Genomic DNA, 17,969 nt, shown 5'->3' with positions numbered 1-17,969 from the left:
GACCCCTGCTGCTCTGCGACCCTGGGGTTGACCCCCCTCCACCCCCCCCCCCCGCCCCCCCGTGCCCTACGACCCCGGGGTTGACCTCAGCGACCTGCGACCCCGGAGCTGCCCCGCCGGCGACCTCCAACCCCGTGCGACCTGCGGTCACCGCCCTGACCCCTGCGGTGACCTTTGACCTCTGGCCAACAGTGACCCCGCCGCCCCCGATCCCTGATTGGTGACTCGCGCCCCCCCGGGCCGACGCTTGACCTCCGGCCTTGACCTGTGCTGACCTGTGACCTCCCCCCTGGGGCTGACCCCTGGTGACCTTTGACCTTTGACCCTGCCCCACCCTCCCTGGGCGGGGGGGGGCATCTCAGACGCACTACAGGACCTCGGCAACCCCCGGGGGTATTGCCCCCCCCCCGGCGTTATTTGCCCCCCTCTTCTGGGGTATTTGCCCCCCCCGGGGGTATTCCCCCCCCCCACCGGGTTATTTGCCCCCTTTTCTGGGGCATTTGCCCCCCCCCCGGGGTATTTGCCCCCTTTATCTGGGTTATTGACTCTTTCTTGGGGTATTCCCCCCCCCCGGGATTATTTGCCCCCCCCCGGGGTATTTGCCCCCTTTACTGGGTTATTGACTCTTTCTTGGGGTATTCCCCCCCCGCCCCCCGGGGTTATTTGCCCCCCCCCGGGGTATTTGCCCCCTTTATCTGGGTTATTGACTCTTTCTTGGGGTATTCCCCCCCCCCCCCCCCGGCGTTATTTGCCCCCCCCCGGGGTATTTGCCCCCTTTATCTGGGTTATGGACTCTTTCTTGGGGTATTTGCCCCCCCCCGGGGTTATTTGCCCCCTTTACTGGGTTATTGACTCTTTCTTGGGGTATTTAGCCCCCCCTCCGGGGGTATTTGCCCCCCCCTCGCCCCCCCGGAGCTCTCTGCCCCCTTCTTTGCATTATTTGCCCCCTCTTGGGGTATTTGCACTCCCCCCCCCCGGGGTATTTGCCCCTTTTGGGGGTATTTACCCCCCACCCCCCACCCTGGGGCAATAAAGGCCGCACCTTGGTACCTGCCGCCTCCCCCCGGCTGCTTCCTGGGGGGGCCCAGTGCCACCCAGTAAGGGACTGGGAGCACTGGGAAGGGAGGAGGAGGGGGTGTGGGGGGGGTTCACTGGTGGCTGCTGTGTGGTGGGGGAGGGCGGCGCGGACGCCTGGGTCCTTCCCGGGGGGGGGGGGGGGGTCCCCCGGGTGTCCGGGCTCCTCCCCAGTTTGGGTGCTGGTTTGGGGCTCTGGATACTGGGAAGGAGGGGGTTGGTTTGGGGTGCAGGACACCTGGGTCCCTCCCCGGTTTTGGGGGGGGGGGGGGGGGGGGGGCTGGTTTGGGGCCCCGGGTGCCTGGGTCCCCGCCGCCGCCGCCGCCGGGTTTGACGCCAAACCACCGGACATCCCCTTTCCCGCGCTAAAAACCGGCGTTTTGGGGCGGATGAGAAAACGCTGCCTGGGCACGGCAGCCACCGCCCCCGTTTCGGGGCAAAACCGCCCCAAATCGCTGCGTCCTCGCTGCAAAAACTTCCCTTTTTTTGGGGGGGGGAAACCCCCAAATTTAGCGCCCGTGCGGGTTTTGGCTGATTTTTGGCTGATTTTTGGCTGATTTTTGGCTGATTTTTTTTTTTTTGGTGTCCTCGAGGTGCGTGGGTGACGCGAGTTGGTTCTGATGCCCTTTGATTTGCGGGTTTGAAGCAGAAAACGTAGATTCTTTTGGTAAAAAGGGATTTTATTTTTTTTTTTTTTTTCAGCATAATAGGCGTTTATGTGATTTTTCCGGAAATACCCGGAAATACCGATTTCTGAGCGGCGTTTTGGGGTGAGAGGAACCGTTTCGGGTACGCGAAACCTCCCGGCCGCCTGGCGATGGGCGTTTCGTGCCGCTTGCGGGTGCTTTTTGGGTATCAATAACACGTTTTTCCTGATTGCGGGAAAAAAAACCCCAAAACCCTAAAAAAGCAATGCTAAATTTCTGCAAAAAGCAGAAGAATTGCCCAATTTCCCATAATAGTTCTCCCTCCCTCCCCCCCCTCCCTTTTTTTTTTTTTTCTCGGGTTTTTTCGCCTGCATTTGCACTTCTCTTCCTGTTCAGACTTCGGCCTTTCCCAGGGCACGCGCGTCCCCACGCGTCCCCGGGCGAGCTCAGCTGCGCTGGAAAACACCGCTCCCGTCTAGAAGTGACCCAAAACCGACCAAAAACACCTCAAAAAAAAAAAAAAACCCAAAAAACCCAGGATTTACGTCCAAGTGGGAGCAGAGGCGAGGTAGGGAGCACGGCGTGGGGCAGCGAGCCGCGGGTGAACGCTGGTTGGGGTTTACATCGAGCCTACGGCTCGCGGGTAAAACATCCAGCAGAACCCAAACCGGTTGGTTTTAGCCCCAAAACGCGGAGCTGGGGCATCTGGGAGCCCTGCAGGAGCGAGCGCTCGTCCCCTGCGAAGACGGGACCGTTGGGGCCCCGTTTGCCGGGTCGGGAGGAAGATGTGGCTGTGGGGCTGCCAAAATGAATACGTTTCTTTATTAAAAATGTGTATTTATATCGCAGCCTCCGGAGGTGGCTGGCGGGATGCCGACGTGCGAGGTATGGCGCTTTGCGGGGCACGGTTTGGGGTTATTTGGGGGATTTTTAACTGTTTCGGGGGGGAAAAAAGGGATACTTCCTAGCTCCTAGAAAAATAATTATTTCAAAAATTAAAGAAAATAATAAAAGAAACATAAGAAAATACAAAAATGAGAGTTATTACGAGCGGGTGCTGTGTTGCATTTCCCCGCCTCTACCTTTTCCCAGCTTTCCCCCCGGGCTGGTTAAAAATTAAAGCTGTGTCAACATGGCCAGGTGGGATTTCACCCCAAAAACCAGACGGACCGAGGGATGTCAGGATACGGCCACGGCCCCGCTCCTGGCCAGGAGTCACCGCCGGGGTGCGGGATGCCGAGAGGGTGCTCGGAGGGGTGACGCCTCCCCTGGTCTTCCCCGCAGCTATTCCTTGCCGCCGCCCTCCTCTTCCTCGGCCGAGGAAGCAGCGGGGTTGATGGAGCTGCTGAAAGCCCGCCGGTGGGAGTGATGGGAAGGAGACCTCTGCAGCCCCCGGGTGAGTCTTGCTCGCTGGTGGATTGACCTTGGCTGGCTGGCAGACGCCCACCCAGCCGCTCTCGCCCCTTCCTTGGTTAGAACGGGGAGAAAATAAGATGAAAAAGCTTGTTGGTCAAGACGAAGTCAGGGAGATCGTGCACCCGTTACCGTCGAGGGCAAAACAGAGTCAACTCGGAGGAGACTAATTTAATTTATTGGTAATTAAAAATAGAGTAGGATGGTGAGAAACAGACAAAAGTAGAAACATCTTCTCCTCTGGCTTCTTCCCAGCCTCAGCTTCACTCCTGACTCTTCTACCTTCTTCTCCCCACCCTGAGAGGTGTAGGGGAATGGGGGTTGTGGTCAGTTCATAACACCTGTGGGAGCCAGTCCTTCAGGAACTGCTCCTGCGTGGGTCCTTCCCACGGGCTGCAGTCCTTCAGGATGAACCTGCTCCTGCGTGGATTCTTCCCATGGGCTGCAGTCCTTCAGGATGAACCTGCTCCTCTCCACGGGCTGCAGTCTTTCAGGATGAACCTGCTCCAGCATGGGATCTCCATGGGCTGCAGTCCTTCAGGATGAACCTGCTCCTGCGTGGATTCTTCCCACGGGCTGCAGTCCTTCAGGATGAACCTGCTCCTCTCCACGGGCTGCAGTCCTTCAGGATGAACCTGCTCCTCTCCACGGGCTGCAGTCTTTCAGGATGAACCTGCTCCAGCATGGGATCTCCATGGGCTGCAGTCCTTCAGGATGAACCTGCTCCTCTCCACGGGCTGCAGTCCTTCAGGATGAACCTGCTCCTCTCCACGGGCTGCAGTCCTTCAGGATGAACCTGCTCCAGCATGGGATCTCCATGGGCTGCAGTCCTTCAGGATGAACCTGCTCCAGCGTGGGTTCTTCCCATGGGCTGCAGTCCTTCAAGATGAACCTGCTGCAGTGTGTGCTCTCCAAGGGCTGTAGGGGAACCTCTCCTGCGGCCTGGAGCAGCTCCTCGCCCTCCTTCACCAACCTTGGTGTCTGCAGGGTTGTTTCTCTCCCATTTTCTCACTCCTCTCGCGGTTGTTTTTAGCCTTTCTTAAATACGTTATCACAGAGGCACCACCGGCATCACTGGTGGGCTCAGCTTTGGCCAGCAGTGGGTCCATTTTGAAGCCAAATGGACCCGGCTGTGTCCAGTGTGGGGCAACCCAATGACTTTTGTCACAGAGGTCACTGCTGCAGCCCCCCACCAACCCAAAACCTTGCCACTTAAACCCAATACATGGTCTCATCCATCCCTCTGCCCTCCAACGCGTGACGGTTTCTGCTCTTCTGATTTTTAGCAGGATTGCCCTCCATTTTGCCCCCCCAAATTTAAGAAGGGTTGGTTGAGACGTCTTACTTACCATTTTCTTGACCATCCGTATGAGGGCAAGCGTGGGGCGTTGCACGCCGGCAGCTTCCCCAACGAGGAGGGTCTCTGCAAGACATTGCTCTGGCAGCTTTGAGATGGTGGGGCAGGATGGAGGCATCTCATTTCACCAAAATTTCCCATTTTCTCCCCGTAGCTGCCAGCTGGAGCTTTCCCCGGAGGAAGCGGGATGAAGAACCAGCTTCGTACCTGAAGTGGGTGGCGTTTGAAGGCAAGCTGCCCGCCGATGCCGTCTCCAACTGGAACAGCTACGCCAAGAGGATGGAGTATGTCTGCTCAACGCAGATGCTTGGCTGCAACACCGGTGCCTATGTCCCCGACCGAGGTCCCTTCTGCTTCTTCCCATATGGAGAACAGGAGTTGAGCAGCCACAACTTCAAGGTGTTGGTCAACGAGGGAGGCTTTGAGGTGCTGGATTGGGTGGACAGCTCCTTTGGCGGCGTGCCCGAAAACGCCGTGGAGGGCTGCCCATCCATTGATGTCTTCGTTGGGAGGAACCGTTACGGCTTGGGCAAGGTCTCCAAAGTACAGAGGGCTGCCTTTGTGGTGGTGGATGGTGAGGAGGTTTGGTACAAGTGGTACCAAGTCTTGGTGGTCAAGAAGAGCCCGGCAGACGTCACCATCTCTGATGTCCTCTACAACATGAGCGGGGCGGTGGAGAGTCGGGAGGACGTCACCCTGGTGAAGACCACGGTGAGGAACGAGGGCTGCCGAGGGGTGCGTAAAGCTGTCACCTTGGAGGAGGCCGTTGAGGTGGAGCACAACTGGGAGATGGACCAGAGGATCTTCACCACCATCAATGGGGTGTTGCAGTCCGGCCTCTTGGCCTTCAGTGGGACGGGCTGGGAGGTCACCAATGTCACCAACATCCCCTGGCTGGGGGGAGCCAGCACCAGCCAGTACGTTGTCCATACCCATGAGGTGGAGGAGGAGCTGCAGCCCCGGACGGCGTGTGTGGTGGCCCTGGAGGGACGCCGATTGGACATCCGCGTCCCCTTCACCGCGCAGCTGACCCGTGATTTTGGTGATGGTCAACCGCACCACGTGGCTGCGACAGGGCGGGCTCACAGCCGAGTGGTGGTGGGTGTCAGGGCCAGCGTCAAGCACTGCTGGCCCATCACCGACGTCCCACCATGCCAGGCGTAGGGGATGGTGAGGCGGATTGGTGTATCTGCTTCTTGCAATCTGCTTTTTCTGTTTTTTCCCCCAAATAACTACCATCTCACCCCGAAACGGGATGGCAGCAACCTGGAATGCAGAAAAATGTATTTTTTTGCCTTCCATATTTTTTGTTTTCAAGGCATAACCTTCAACCCTCGCTGAAACGACACAGCAACAATGCAGAATGCAGAAAAATGTGTGTTTTTCCAGTCTGTATTTTCTATTTCCTCCAAAATAACCTCCATCTCTCCCCAAAAAGACACAACAACAACGTGGGATACAGAAAAATGCTCTTTTTGCAGTCTACATTTTCTATTTTTTTCCCCATAACCTCCATCTCTCCCCAAAATGGGAAGGCAGCAGCGCAGGATGCAGAAACATCTCCAGATGTTTCTCGTGGTCTCTATTTTTGCTTTTTTTCACCAAAACCTTCATCAAGTGCCTCCTCCAACCCGGCAGAGCAGCCGCCTGTCGAGGAACCTCTCTCTACCCAGAGCTGGATGGACATAAGTTCCCGCCGCGACACCCGCCTTGTCTTTTCTTCTTGCGTTTAGTGAAAAATGCTTGTGGATCAAACAAATTCAGGTGTGTCGTTCATTAGAATGCTCCAAAAATGTGATTTAATAAGAAAAGGGTGAGGAAGAAGGAAAAAAACCCAAAATAAGGGAGGGAAAGGCAACCGCTCATCTCGGGGTGATGGTGGAGGCTGTGTCCTTGGAGGACGCTCATGGAGGTGGCATCATCTCCAGATGATGGTGGGGCTGTGTCTCCTGAAGGACGCTTGTAGAAATGGCATCATCTCCAGACGACGGTGGAGGCTGTGTCCTTGGAGGACGCTCGTGGAGGTGGCATCATCTCAGGGTGATGGTGGGGGTTGCGTCCTTGGAGGATGCTTGTGGAGGTGGCATCATCTCAGGGTGATGGTGGGGGCTCTGTCCTTGGAGGACGCTCGTGGAGGTGGCATCATCTCCAGATGATGGTGGGGCTGTGTCCTTGGAGGACGCTCGTAGAAATGGCATCATCTCCAGACGATGGTGGAGGCTGTGTCCTTGGAGGACGCTCGTGGAGGTGGCATCATCTCCAGATGATGGTGGGGCTGTGTCTCCTGGAGGACGCTCGTAGAAATGGCATCATCTCCAGACGACGGTGGAGGCTGTGTCCTTGGAGGATGCTCGTGGAGGTGGCATCATCTCAGGGTGATGGTGGGGGCTGTGTCTCTTGGAGGATGCTCATGGAGGTGGCATCATCTCCAGATGATGGTGGGGCTGTGTCTCCTGAAGGACGCTTGTAGAAATGGCATCATCTCCAGACGACGGTGGAGGCTGTGTCCTTGGAGGATGCTCGTGGAGGTGGCATCATCTCAGGGTGATGGTGGGGGCTGTGTCCTTGGAGGACGCTTGTGGAGGTGGCATCATCTCAGGGTGATGGTGGGGGTTGCGTCCTTGGAGGATGCTTGTGGAGGTGGCATCATCTCAGGGTGATGGTGGGGGCTGTGTCCTTGGAGGACGCTCATGGAGGTGGCATCATCTCCAGATGATGGTGGGGCTGTGTTCTTGGAGGATGCTCATGGAGGTGGCATCATCTCCAGATGATGGTGGAGGCTGTGTCCTTGGAGGACGCTTGTGGAGGTGGCATCATCTCCAGATGATGGTGGGGCTGTGTTCTTGGAGGACGCTCGTGGAGGTGGCATCATCTCCAGATGATGGTGGGGCCGTGTCTCCTGGAGGACGCTCGTAGAAATGGCATCATCTCCAGACGACGGTGGAGGCTGTGTCCTTGGAGGACGCTCGTGGAGGTGGCATCATCTCAGGGTGATGGTGGGGGCTGTGTCTCTTGGAGGACGCTCGTAGAAATGGCATCATCTCCAGACGACGGTGGAGGCTGTGTCCTTGGAGGATGCTCGTGGAGGTGGCATCATCTCAGGGTGATGGTGGGGGCTGTGTCTCTTGGAGGGTGCTCATGGAGGTGGCATCATCTCCAGATGATGGTGGGGCTGTGTCTCCTGAAGGACGCTCGTAGAAATGGCATCATCTCCAGACGACGGTGGAGGCTGTGTCCTTGGAGGATGCTCGTGGAGGTGGCATCATCTCAGGGTGATGGTGGGGGCTGTGTCCTTGGAGGACGCTTGTGGAGGTGGCATCATCTCAGGGTGCTGGTGGGGGTTGCGTCCTTGGAGGATGCTCGTGGAGGTGGCATCATCTCAGGGTGATGGTGGGGGCTGTGTCCTTGGAGGACGCTCGTGGAGGTGGCATCATCTCCAGATGATGGTGGGGCTGTGTCCTTGGAGGACGCTCGTGGAGGTGGCATCATCTCCAGATGATGGTGGGGCTGTGTCTCCTGGAGGACGCTCGTAGAAATGGCATCATCTCCAGACGACGGTGGAGGCTGTGTCCTTGGAGGACGCTCGTGGAGGTGGCATCATCTGAGGGTGATGGTGGAGGCTGTGTCCTTGGAGGACGCTCGTGGAGGTGGCATCATCTCCAGATGATGGTGGGGCTGTGTCTCCTGGAGGACGCTCGTAGAAATGGCATCATCTCCAGACGACGGTGGAGGCTGTGTCCTTGGAGGACGCTCGTGGAGGTGGCATCATCTGAGGGTGATGGTGGAGGCTGTGTCCTTGGAGGACGCTCGTGGAGGTGGCATCATCTCCAGATGATGGTGGACCGAAGCCCCCACCCGGCGCCGAAGGGGTTAAACCCCTCCTCGCCTCCCCCCCTCCCCTTCCCGCCAAGGCAGGAGTGACGGCGGAGCCGTCCAATCGCTGCGCGGGCACGGCGGCCGCCCCGCCCACCGGGGGAGCGGCTTGTCGGGGGCTTCGGGGGCGTCCAGGAGGACTTTGGGGGTCCCGGGGGGCTGGGTGGGGGTCCAGAGGGGTTGGGGTTCCTGGAAGGCGGCGGGGGGGGCTCCCCGAGGGCTGGGGGGGGTCCAGGGGGCTGGGAGGGGCAGAGATCTGGGGAGACCCCAGATTGCCGGGGGGGGGGGTCCCAAAAAACGGGGGGGGGGCAGAGATTTGGGGAGACCCCAGGTTGCCGGGGGGGGTTCCCAAAAAGCGGGGGGGGCGGAGATTTGGGGAGACACCAGATTGCCGGGGGGGGGTCCCAAAAAGCGGGGGGGGGGGGAAGAGATTTGGGGAGACCCCAGATTGCCGGGGGGGGGGGGAAGAGATTTGGGGAGACCCCAGATTGCCGGGGGGGGGTCCCAAAAAGCGGGGGGGGGGGCAGAGATTTGGGGAGACCCCAGGTTGCCGGGGGGGTCCCATAAAGCATGGGGGGGCCCAGAGATTTGGGGAGACCCCAGATTGCCGCGGGGGGTCCCAAAAAGCGGGGGGGGGGGGGGCAGAGATTTGGGGAGACCCCAGGTTGCCGGGGGGGTCCCATAAAGCAGGGGGGGGGCAGAGATTTGGGGAGAGCCCAGATTGCCGGGGGGGGTCCCAAAAAGTGGGACGGGGGGCAGAGATTTGGGGACACCCCAGATTGCCGAGGGGGGTCCCAAAAAGCGGGGGGGGTCCCAGAGATTTGGGGAGACCCCAGATTGCCGCGGGGGGTCCCAAAAAGCAGGGGGGGACCCAGAGATTTGGGGAGACCCCAGATTGCCGGGGGGGGTCCCAAAAAGCAGGGGGGGGCCCAGAGATTTGGGGAGAGCCCAGATTGCCGGGGGGGGGTCCCAAAAAGTGGGACGGGGGGCAGAGATTTGGGGACACCCCAGATTGCCGAGGGGGGTCCCAAAAAGCGGGGGGGGGGGCAGAGATTTGGGGAGACCCCAGGTTGCCGGGGGGGTCCCATAAAGCAGGGGGGGCCCCAGAGATTTGGGGAGACCCCAGATTGCCGGGGGGGTTCCCAAAAAGCGGGGGGGGGGCAGAGATTTGGGGCGACCCCAGATTGCCGGGGGGGGGGTCCCAAAAAGCGGGGGGGGGGGGGGGGGGGCAGAGATTTGGGGAGACCCCAGATTGCCGGGGGGGTCCCAAAAAACGGGGGGGGGGGAAGAGATTTGGGGAGACCCCAGGTTGCCGGGGGGGGTCCCAAAAAGCGGGGGGGGGGGCAGAGATTTAGGGAGACCCCAGGTTGCCGGGGGGGTCCCATAAAGCAGGGGGGGGCCCAGAAATTTGGGGAGACCCCAGATTGCCGGGGGGGGGTCCCAAAAAGCGGGGGGGGCAAAGATTGTGGGAGACCCCAGATTGCCGGGGGGGGGGGGTCCCAAAAAGCGGGGGCGGGGGCAGAGATTTGGGGAGACCCCAGTTTGCTGGGGGGGTTCACAAAAAGCGGGGGGGGCAGAGATTTGGGGAGACCCCAGATTGACGCGGGGGGTCCCAAAAAGCGGGGGGGGGCAGAGATTTGGGGAGACCCCAGATTGCCGGGGGTTCCCAAAAAGCAAGGGGGATCCCAGAGATTTGGGGAGACCCCAGATTGCCGGGGGGGGTCCCAAAAAGCGGGGGGGGGGCAGAGATTTGGGGAGACCCCAGATTGCCGGGGGGGTTCCCAAAAAGCAGGGGGGGTCCCAGAGATTTGGGGAGACCCCAGATTGCCGGGGGGGGGGGGGGTGTGTGCAAGCACCGCACTGCAAACGCTGCACTGCAAACGCCGCAGCGCGCTGCAACGTGACGGGCTGCAGCGCAAACGTCCCGCCGCGCTGCAAGCACGGTGCCGCCGCGCAAACCCAACGCTGCGTCTTACGTGCCGCGCCGCAGCGCAAGCGCTGCGCGCTGCCGGCGCGTCTTTCGCTGGACGGGCCGCGTTGCGCTGCGCCGCAGGCGCGGTGGTGCAGGGCAACGATGCAAGGCAAGTGCTGGCGCTGCAACCGCGACGCTGCAGCGCAAGCCTGGCGCCGCAACGCAAGCGCGACGCCGCAGCGCGAGCGCGACGCGACTGGGCCGTGGACAACGAAACGCGGCGCGAGGCTGCGCGCAGCGCGACGGCCGCGCCGGAGGCACCGCTGCGGCTGCGGGGCCCCGTTGCAGCTGCGGCACGAACTTCACGGCGCACGGCAAGAGCCGCGTCGACCACCTCGCATCACCGCGAGCGCGTGCTGCAAGCGCAACGTGCGGTGCCGCAGCGCGGGGCGCAGCTGCAAGCAGCGCGAGCAAGCGCAACGCCCCGCGGCGCCGCGTTGCGAGCCCTGCGCTCCAGCCGAAGCACCGCGCTGCGCCGCTGCAGTGCCACCGCCGCGCTGCGCCGCGCGCGCCAGGCTGCTCCACAGCCCCGGGCTGCATTTCGGCTGCAACCTCCCGCGTCAAATGCTCTCGCCCCCCCCGCACGCCGCAAGAAAAAGACCACAAAGCAGCGCGGAGAGGTGGCTAAAACTGTCGTTACAGCAAAGGGGGGGGGGCGGCAAAAATTAGGGGGGCGAACCCACCGGGAGGAGGGAAACTTAACCGCGAAGGGCTGCCCGAGCCACCCCGGCGTTCGCGTCGAGTCCTGGGCATCCGGGCAAGCGGCTGGTGAGGTAGGTCGGTCTCCGAAATTTAAGGCCCGTCACGCGGAGCGGGGGGACGGCGGGAGGGAACGGCGCTCGCTGCGATGAATAAATACCAAAAAGGGGGGGAAAAAAGGTGAGTTGCAATTGGAGGGGAAGGTGGGGCGTCTCGGCGGCGGGGTTAGGGTGGAGGGGAGATGGACGTGCCCGGAGGAGATGGGTGAGGGACCGGGGAGCCACCGGGCTCATGGGGGACATCAATCATCAGTTCGCCTTTATCCCCGTCCGTGTTACATCTCCTTTGGGACGCTGTCCTGGAGTCACCAGGCTCATGGGGGACGTCGGTCATCAGCTCATCTTCACCCCCAGCTGTGCTGCATCTCCTCCAGGAGCAGGGACAGACATCCTGGAGCCACCGGGCTCATGGAGGACATCAATCACCAGCTCATCATCCCACCATCCATATTGCATCTCCCCTGGGACCAGGAGGTGCATCCTAGGGCCACCAGGCTTGTGGGGGACATCAATCATCAGCTTGTCTTCACCCCCAGCTGTGTTACATCTCCGGGACGCTGTGTCCTGGAGCCACCAGGCTCGTGGGGGACATCAGTCATCAGCTCGTCATCCACCCCATCCATACTGCATCTCCTCTTGGACCAGGAGGTGCATCCTGAAGCCACCAGGCTCTTAGGGGCCATCAATCATCACCTCATCATCACCCCCATCCGTGTCACATCTCTGGAACCAGGGAGCCTTGTCCTGGAGCTACTGGGCTCACGGGAGACATCAATCATCAGCTCATCATCCCCCCATCCATGCTGCATCTCCTCTGGGCCGCCCAGTCCATCCGCAGCAGCCGCGTGGTGCCGCCTGGCAAGGAAACCAGCACCGGCCATCTGGGGCAGCCACCAGGTCCACCTCACCCACTCAACCTCAACTGTCCCCCTGGGATGAAGCGGTGCCACCTTCCTCATCCTCCCCACCACCAAACCCCATCACTTGTCCCTGGCGGCCGCCCGGGCGTGGATGCGCGTGTGCCGGGCGAGGGAGGACTTGTTGCTGAAGCTCTTCCCGCAGTGGGGACAGGGGAAGGGTCTCTCGCCCGTGTGCGAGCGCTCGTGCACCGTCAGGTCCGCCAAGTACTTGAAGCTCTTGCCGCAGGCGCCGCAGGGGTAGGGTCGCTCCTCGGTGTGGCTCCGTTGGTGCATGGTGAGGTTGGACTGTTGGCTGAAGCGTTTGCCGCAGGCGGCGCAGGGGTAGGGTCGCTCGCCCGTGTGCGACCGTTGGTGCTTGTTGAGGTCCGACGGGTTGGTGAAGGTCTTGCCGCAGGAGCCGCAGGCGTAGGGACGCTCACCCGTGTGCAGCCGTTGGTGGGTGGTGAGGGTGGAGAGGTGACCGAAGCTCTTGCCGCAAGCCCCGCAGGCGTAGGGCTTCACTCCTGTGTGGGTTCGCTGGTGGGTCTTCAGGTGGGTCAACCGGCCGAAGCTCTTGCCACACTCGCTGCAGGGGTACGGACGGTCCTTGCCCTGCGCCGACAGCTCCCGCTTCACCCAGGGCTTCTCCGGGCTCCTGGTGTCCTCTGCTGGTCTGGGCGGACCTTGGGCGAGGGGCTGTGGGAAGGTGGTGGGATCCCGTGGGATCTGTCGCCGGTGGGTCCCTCTCCGGGCGGGGGTCCCAACAGCTGGGATGCCCTGGAGGGTGCTGGGTGGGTGCGGGGGGTCTTGCCGTTGCAAAATGGATGCCTCCAGGTCTCCGCTCGCCATGGTGGGACCTGCTGGGGGGGGAAGGAGAAGACACTTCATGAGTTGGTTCTCAATGGAGGACGCCACCCTTCTCCTCTAACCCCACCGCCCTTGATCGCCTCCAGCAACGGCAGAGATGGTCCAGCTCCCACCATTGAGCGAAACCCCAAATCCATCCATGGATGGCCATCAGGCCATGCTGGGACAGGGATGAAGATGAGGCCACCTCAGCAGAGGAGCCCAGCCGGTTCGACAGGCGAGGACGGCTGCAGGAGGACTCAGAGAGGAGCCCACCATGCTCCAACCATCATCCCTGAAACACCACAACTCCTTAAAGCAGCGTTTCCAGCATTGCCATGAAGGAGAAGCTGATGCTGGAGGAAGGGAACAAGATTTTGGGGCCCATGGTTTCCAGAGGACAAATGGGGAGAACAAGAGCTCTCTATGGACGCTCATGATCTTCACTCCAAGATCTCTGTCCTTCTCTGACTTCTCTGCAACTCAGGAGACGGCTGTCTTCCAGCTTCCCATGCTGGCGTGGACATCTCACATATATCTCCCAGCCCTTCTTCTGGCTTCAGTTTGGCTTTCGAGCCCAAGGAGACCTTTCTTCTCACACTGCAACAGGGCTCGAGATCACACGTGGTGGCACCACTGTAGGAGTCTCCATCTGGATCCTTCTTGGGGTCGCATCTTTCTTCTTTCTCAATACCCCAAGAGTTTTCCCAGCACCAGGACCACATTTTTGGCCCTCTTCCCCCCTTCGCTCTCACTCATCCTCCACCAAGAGCAACACAACGACCCCAAAAAAGAGCAATGAGCATCCATGGGGAGGACCAGACGGGGCCAAGCCCATCGCAGGAGACACCCCACCAGCTCCAAGCCCCCCTGGCTCCTACAGCAGCTTCTTCACCCTTTTTTTTTGGGGGGGTGTGTGTGTGTGTGAAGGATCTCTTTCCTTCAGCCCATTACCTGTTTCCTGCAGGCGCTGCTCCTCATCCTCGGGGACAAACTTGACCTTGCCCCGGGCCACCTCCTCCTGCCAGCTGTCCCCAGAGGGGAGCTGGGGTGACTCTGATGGGGGACTCGGTGGGTCCCCCGCCACCTCAGGGTCCTCCACGTCCCCCGGGGCCACCTCCTCCACCTTCACGCGCACCGTCACCTGTGGGACCCAAGGAAAAAGGGGTACCCGGGGGCTGCAGCAGAGTTGGGTGCCCGGGACCCCCAGGGGCTGCAGAAGGGAGTTGGGTGCCCAGGACCCCCATCCCTCCTGCCTTTCCAGTTTTGGGGGTGTCCTGTGGGAATGAGCTTGGAAGCAATGTGGGGGGGGAGTCATGCCCAGTTTTGGGGGGCAGGAGGGTGGGAGCTCCTTGCAAACCCACTCCTGGGGCAGGATCCGGCCGCCGCTCTCACCTGCTGCTCCCAAATCCCATCGGGATCTCCCTGCCCCAACTGGAAGCTCTCAGCCAAGGCGACGGCTTGGGCACAGGATTCGGGATGTCGCACCCAGACCCAGCTCTGGATTTCCTCGGGAAGGATGCTGAGGAATTGCTCCAGCACCAGCAGCTCCATGATCTGCTCCTTGCTCCGCACCTCCGGCCGTAACCAACCCTGCGACAGCTCCCGCAACCGCCGGCAAACGTCCCGCGGTCCCGATGCCTCCTGGTACCGGAATTGCCGGAAGCGCAAGCGGCGCATCTCCGTGCCGGCACCACCGGCACCACCGCCATGCAGCGCCGGTACCAACCGCCGTGCCCACTCCCCTCGGGGCCAGCGGCGTCTCTCAGCCACCCGCTCCAAGGACACTGGGGACCCCTCTGTATCCTCCTCCAGGCACGGCGAGGGGGGCCGGGGGGCTGGGGGACGCCGGCGTCCCCCCTCTGGTTGCAGCCGCCAGCGGGGTCGTGTTGTTGGGGTCTCCATGCTGCCTGGCTCCGTCGCTGCTGTGCGGCCCCCCCCAACTCTCCCGGGGGGGGGGGGTGATGTGTGTGTGGGGGGGCTTTGCAAAGCAGCCGGTGGGGTGGGCTCTGCGGGGGAGGGGGGGGGAGAGCAGGGCACGGCTTCACAAAGACCCCACCCACTCTGGTCCCCCAGCTTTGTAACCCCCCCGAGGACTATGCAATGTGTCCCCCCCAACCACCACCTTCCAGAGCCCCCCAAGACCACGCGATGTGTCCCCCCCCTCCAACCCATGCCCTTGCAAGAGCTCTGCAAAGCTTGCAAAGACCCTCCCTGGCCCCCCAGTTTTGTAAACTGCCCCCCAGGACCATATAATATCATCCCCCCCCCCCAGCTTGCAAAGCCCCCAGGTACTGCACCATGTCGCCCCCCCGCACTGACTCCCAGCCTTGCAAAAGTCCCACAAAGCTTGCAAAGCCACGGCCCCCCCCCCCAGCTTTGCATCCCACCCCCCCAGGCCCATGCAATATCCCCTCCCCATCCCCCAGCTTGCAAAACCCCCAGCTCCTTGGAATGTTCCCCCCCCCCCCCCCGGATCCCCAGCTTTGCAAACTGCCCCCAGCAGCATGTAATATGCCCCCCCCGCCCTGCAACTGCCCCCACTCGGCCTTTGCAAAGCCCCCCAGGTCTTTCAAAGCCCCCAGGACCATGCAATGTGCCCCCCCCCCCCCCGACCCCCACCAAGCAAAGCCCCTTCCCTCCAGCCTTGCAAAAGCTCCGGGAACCTTGCAAAGCCCCCACCCCCCGCCTCGCAACCCCCCCCAGGATCATGCAAAACCCCCCCTCGGCCTTGCAAAGCTCCCAGGACCATGCAATGTGCCCCCCCCGCCCCCCAACCAAGCAAAGCCCCCCCCACCGCCTTGCAACCCCCCCCCCCCCCCCCCCGCCCCCCGGCCTTGCAATGTGCCCTCCGCTTTGCAGAAGCTCCGGCAGCCTCGCAAAGCCCCCCGGCCTTGCAACCCCCCCCACCCCCCCGACCATGCAATGCCCCGCCCCGGCCTTGCAAAGTGCCCCCCCCCCTCCTTACATCTTTGCAAAAGCCCCGGGAGCTTTGCAAAGCCCCCACCCCGGCCACACACACCCCACCCCTCCCCCAGGACGATGCAAAGCCCCCCCCCTCCCCCCCGACCTTGCAAAGTCCCCCCCCGCCCATGCAACACCCCTCAGGACCATGCAAAGCCCCCCCGGCCTTGCAAAGCTCCCCCCCCCAAACCTTGCAATGTGCCCCCCCCCGCCCCTCCCCCCTTGCACCCCCCCCTCCGGCCCCTCAGCCCCCCCCGGACCTGGGGTCCCGCCGCCGCAGCCCCGCCGCTCCCCGCTCGCCGACACAAAGGGCCGGAGCGGCCGGGCCCGGCCCCGCCGCCCCCCCCCGGTCCCCGTCCCCCCCCCCCGGTGGCCGTCGCCGCCGTCACTCAGCGCCGGGACCGGCCTTAACCCTCCGCAGCCCGGAGCCGCCGGCGGCGGGGAAAGGGTTAACCCCCCCCCCCGGGGGGGAGCGGGGGGGGCGGCCATGGAGGGGGGGCTGGGTAGCCCTGTGCACCCTGAGGCCCCCAAACTGTGCACCCCCCTCCCTGTGCACCCCATTGCACCCCCAAAGTGTCACCCCCCCGTGCACCCCCACCCTGTGCACCCCATTGCACCCCCAAAATGCCCCCCCGTGCACCCCCCTCCCTGTGCACCCCATTGCACCCCCAAAGTGTCACCCCCCCCGTGCACCCCCGCCCTGTGCACCCCATTGCACCCCCAAAGTGTCACCCCCCCGTGCACCCCCACCCTGTGCACCCCATTGCACCCCCAAAATGCCCCCCCGTGCACCCCCCTCCCTGTGCACCCCATTGCACCCCCAAAGTGTCACCCCCCCCGTGCACCCCCGCCCTGTGCACCCCATTGCACCCCCAACGTGTCACCCCCCCCGTGCACCCCCACCCTGTGCACCCCATTGCACTCCCAAAATGCCCCCCCGTGCACCCCCACCCTGTGCACCCCATTGCACCCCCAAAATGTCACCCCCCCGTGCACCCCCCCCCGTGCACCCCATTGCATCTCTGCCTTGTGCACCCCAGGAACCCCCTCCCCATTGAGCCCCCCCTTTCCATTGCAGCCACCCCCTGTGCACCCCCACTCTGTGCACCCCCTTGCACCCCCAAACTGTGCCCCCCCAAACTGTGCACCCCGTTGCACCCCATTCCTGTGCACCCCATGAACCCCTCCCTTTTGCACCCCCCCTTTCCATTGCACCCCCCCATTGCACTCCCATCCCCGTGCACCCCTCTTCGGCACCCCCACCCTACAGCCACCTTGGTGCCCCCCTGCACCCCCACCCCATTGCACCCCCCCTTCGCCCTCTGCACCCCCCCCCCACCCCGACACCCCATGTCCCCTTTCGGCCGCCGTTGGGGGGGGGGGGGGGGCAGCGAGGGAAACCCTCTCGTAGGGCTCCATTGGGCGAATGCGCTGTCAATCACCCTGAGACCCCCCCCCTCGAGCTGGAGCCGTAGGAACGCCTCTCCTGCGGCAGGGGGCGGGAATGACAGCGCGGCGGACCAATGGACGAGCGAAAAAGGGCGAATGGGCGGGATCGGGCGAGGAGGACACGCCCCCTCCGGGCACTCTCGTGGGGAGGGGGAGCGCGGGGTGCTGGGCGCTGCGGGGGGGGGAGTTGTGCCGTGGGTGCTCGGCGCTGACAGGGGGTGTCCCCCACCCCTGGGTGCTGGGTGCTGCACTGGGGAGGGGGTTATGCCGTGGGTGCTGGGTGTTGCACGGGGGTTTTCCCCCACCCGTGGGTGCTGCATGAAGGGTGTCCCCCACCCCTGGGTGCTGCACGGGGTGTGTCCCCCCAGCCCTGGGTGCAGGGCGTTGGGTGCTGCATTGGGGGGGGGGTGGGTTATGTCCTGGGTGCACAGCGCTGCACGGGGGGTGTCCCCCACCCCTGGGTGCTGGGTGATGCGCTTGGGGGGGGTTAAGCCGTGGGTGCATGGCGCTGCACGAGGGGTGTCCACCACCCTCGGGTGCTGGGCATTGCACGTGGGGGGGGGGGGTGTGTGTTATTCCCTGGGGTACTGGGTGCTGCATGATGGGTGCCCCCCACCCCTGGGTGCCCAGGCCGGGCTCTCCCACCGCTCCCTCCCCTGCCCGGCCCTGTGCCCACGGCGGGTTGGGCTTCCTGGGTCAGCGCTGGCAGCACCGGAA

At 62.7% G+C, this 17,969-nt stretch overlaps 2 protein-coding genes across 5 annotated transcripts; one reads left to right on the top strand and one right to left on the bottom strand.

The window, feature by feature from the left end:
• Window positions 1-244: 244 nt before the first annotated feature.
• Window positions 245-6,244, top strand: LOC142421201 (natterin-3-like). Of its 3 annotated transcripts, none has more exons than XM_075525763.1 (5): window positions 245-393; window positions 2,118-2,289; window positions 2,571-2,606; window positions 3,006-3,117; window positions 4,646-6,244. In XM_075525763.1, exons 3-5 carry the CDS (start codon window positions 2,592-2,594, stop codon window positions 5,653-5,655), a joined length of 1,137 nt encoding a protein of 378 aa, XP_075381878.1. In that variant the 5' UTR covers window positions 245-393; window positions 2,118-2,289; window positions 2,571-2,591; the 3' UTR covers window positions 5,656-6,244. The 3 variants fall into 3 exon arrangements, with proteins under 3 accessions (XP_075381878.1, XP_075381877.1, XP_075381879.1); XM_075525762.1 differs by lacking the exon at window positions 245-393 and adding an exon at window positions 1,812-1,926; XM_075525764.1 differs by lacking the exon at window positions 245-393 and adding an exon at window positions 1,818-1,844.
• A 4,721-nt stretch (window positions 6,245-10,965) lies between these two features.
• Window positions 10,966-16,326, bottom strand: LOC142421199 (uncharacterized). 2 transcript variants are annotated; one of them, XM_075525757.1, is made up of 4 exons: window positions 16,064-16,326; window positions 14,235-14,848; window positions 13,794-13,983; window positions 10,966-12,853 (listed from the first exon to the last, which is right to left on the bottom strand). In XM_075525757.1, the coding sequence occupies exons 1-4, from the start codon at window positions 16,290-16,292 to the stop codon at window positions 12,075-12,077; spliced, it is 1,812 nt and encodes a 603-aa protein (XP_075381872.1). In that variant the 5' UTR covers window positions 16,293-16,326; the 3' UTR covers window positions 10,966-12,074. The 2 variants fall into 2 exon arrangements, with proteins under 2 accessions (XP_075381872.1, XP_075381873.1); XM_075525758.1 differs by having other exon boundaries at window positions 10,966-12,850.
• Window positions 16,327-17,969: the final 1,643 nt, after the last annotated feature.

Source organism: Mycteria americana, chromosome 27 (genome assembly GCF_035582795.1).
Source record: "Mycteria americana isolate JAX WOST 10 ecotype Jacksonville Zoo and Gardens chromosome 27, USCA_MyAme_1.0, whole genome shotgun sequence".
Lineage (NCBI taxonomy): Eukaryota > Metazoa > Chordata > Aves > Ciconiiformes > Ciconiidae > Mycteria > Mycteria americana.
The sequence above is the reverse complement of the archived record's forward strand: the minus strand, read 5'-3'. Positions and strand labels throughout refer to the sequence as shown.

Coding starts and splice junctions, on each gene's coding strand:
- LOC142421201 (XM_075525762.1), top strand. CDS start 1,892: ATGGGCGTTTCGTGCCGCTTGCGGGTGCTTTTTGG. Junction 1,927..2,117: donor CGCTTGCGGGTGCTTTTTGG/GTATCAATAACA, acceptor CTTCCTGTTCAG/ACTTCGGCCTTTCCCAGGGC. Junction 2,607..3,005: donor GCGGGATGCCGACGTGCGAG/GTATGGCGCTTT, acceptor TCTTCCCCGCAG/CTATTCCTTGCCGCCGCCCT.
- LOC142421199 (XM_075525757.1), bottom strand. CDS start 16,292: ATGGCCGCCCCCCCCGCTCCCCCCCGGGGGGGGGGGTTAACCCTTTCC. Junction 14,849..16,063: donor CTGCGGCGGCGGGACCCCAG/GTCCGGGGGGGG, acceptor CCTCCCCCGCAG/AGCCCACCCCACCGGCTGCT. Junction 13,984..14,234: donor ATGGGATTTGGGAGCAGCAG/GTGAGAGCGGCG, acceptor TGGGTCCCACAG/GTGACGGTGCGCGTGAAGGT.